Genomic DNA, 2,039 nt, shown 5'->3' with positions numbered 1-2,039 from the left:
GGGTCGGGCTGTGCGGAGGGGACACCCCCCGGGCATGGGGAGCCCTGCCTGGCAGATGCAGCCAGAAAGCGCCTGTTTCAGGAGGGGATGGGGCAGAAAATTACATCACCTTGCCTCCGGTTAAAAATAAGCTGAGAAAGAGAAGAGCTAGGTCCCCCCGCAGCTGTGTGTCCGTACGCAGCCAGAGGCCGGGGACCCCCGACCCCAGCCCAGCCGATCCCCACAGCGGGGAGAAGTCCGCGTGTCCAGAGATGCTCGTGGGAGCTTGGGGATGTCCAGCCAAGCCCTCCCAAACCCCATCACATGTACCGCTCCAGGCCGGGGAAATTGGGCTGCCTCATGTAGGTGTTGCCGGAGCCGAACTGGGCCGAGCGGCGACGCGGAGAGCCCCAGGAGCTGCTCGCCATGCTCGGCGCAGGCGGGGGGCCGCATGGCCGGCAGAGCCAGTCTGTTGGGAGCCCCGTAGAGCTGCGGGCTGCCGGGAGAGTAGCTGCCCTGTGCCACGGGCAGGTGGGGCGGCGAAGCGGCGTAGGGGTAAGCCAGGGTGTTGGGGCCGGCCCGGCCCAACAAGCCGGGGCTGACGGGCTGCGCCTGGAAGCAGGGAGGCTCGGAGGTGCTGGCGGAGCAGGCGGGAGCCAGCTCAGCTCCGGGCAAGGCCAGCGACGGGTGGCCCAGCTCGGCGGGCGGCGAGGGCTGCAGGGCCTGCTGCCCGCTGATGAGGCTGTCGATGCTGAACATCCTGGGATGCTGCGCCGGCGGCGCTGCCCCGGCCGCGTAGGGGTGGAAGACGGTGCTGGAGAGCTGGGGGCCGTAGCCGGGCGAGCAGAGGGCGTTGGGGTAGGGGGCTGTCGGCGCCGTGGGGCGGCCGGCGGGCGGGGGCGTGAAGGCGCTGGAGTTTTGCATGTAGCCGGGGTAGGTGGTGATGTCGGTGCGCTTGAAGCGCTTCCTCCGACGCAGGAAGCTCCCGTTGTCGAACATGTCCTCCGCGGCCGGGTCCAGCGTCCAGTAGTTGCCCTTGCCGGGATGGCCGGGTTCCCGGGGGATCTTGACGAAGCAGTCGTTGAGGGTGAGGTTGTGGCGGATGCTGTTCTGCCACTTCTTGGGGTTCTCCCGGTAGAAAGGGAAGCGCTCGGTGATGAACTTGTAGATGCCCCCCAAGGTGAGCTTCCTCTCGGCGGCGTTGGCGATGGCCATGGCGATGAGGGCGATGTAGGAGTAGGGGGGTTTGCCCCGTTGCACCGGCCGCTTCCCTCCGGCGGCCCCCGGCGGGGGGCGGCGGTTCCTCGGCGGGGGGCGGCGGCGGCGGAGGCGGGGGAGGAGGGCTGCCCCCACCGCCCCGCGGCTCCGGCTTCACCGGCGGCGCCTGGCCGGCGGGCGGAGACCCCCGGGGCGGCCCGGGGGAGCCGGGGCTGGCCGCGGCGGCGGGGCTGGGCGCCGGCAGCGTGCACATGCCTCGCAGGCAGGGGAAGCCGGCCGCGTTCATATACGGCCCTCGCCTTCCTCCTCCTCGGAGGATTGGGGGGGCCGGGGGGGGGGGCAGCGGGGGGAGAAAGAGCCCCCCCGAGGGGAGGGGAAAGGGGGAAGAGGGAGGGGAAAAGGGGAGGGGGGCAGGCGCCGCGGCAGCTCCCGGCGATGGGGAGGTCAGTCCCGAGCCGCTTTGCAATATATAGGGCGGCCGCCCCCCCCCCCCGGAGGGGCGTGCGGTGCCCGGACCGCCCCGGCCCCTCTCCCCCGGCGGGAGGAGGAGGAGGAGGAGGAGGAGGAGGCCCCTGGGGAGGGGTCCTGACTCCCACGGCTAAATCCCTCAGCCTCTGCCCGGGGGTTGATTTCGCAGCCATGCCCCCGAGCCGTCCCTCCCCCGGGGGTCCCGGGTGCCAGCGCGGCGGCCGGCCCGGCTCCCCGGCCGTTCTCCGTGGCGCTTTGCTTTCTTTTGAACTGCTGTTTCTTCCCAGGAGAAAAACTAAAACCGAACGAGTCCCGGCGCCCAGACCAGGGCGAGTTTGGTGCCGCAGCCAGCCCCCAGCAGCAGAGCAGGTAAC

The 2,039-nt window shown here is 71.3% G+C and overlaps 1 protein-coding gene across 1 annotated transcript; it reads right to left on the bottom strand.

Annotated features, from left to right (window-relative positions):
* Window positions 1–299: 299 nt before the first annotated feature.
* Window positions 300–1,483, bottom strand: FOXE3 (forkhead box E3). Its single transcript, XM_030033267.1, is given in 3 exon segments — window positions 300–365; window positions 367–1,248; window positions 1,250–1,483. Coding segments are annotated over 3 exon segments (1,182 nt in total).
* Between the last annotated feature and the right edge of the window lie 556 nt (window positions 1,484–2,039).

This window comes from Aquila chrysaetos, chromosome 12 (genome assembly GCF_900496995.4).
Source record: "Aquila chrysaetos chrysaetos chromosome 12, bAquChr1.4, whole genome shotgun sequence".
NCBI lineage: Eukaryota > Metazoa > Chordata > Aves > Accipitriformes > Accipitridae > Aquila > Aquila chrysaetos.
The sequence above is the reverse complement of the archived record's forward strand: the minus strand, read 5'-3'. Positions and strand labels throughout refer to the sequence as shown.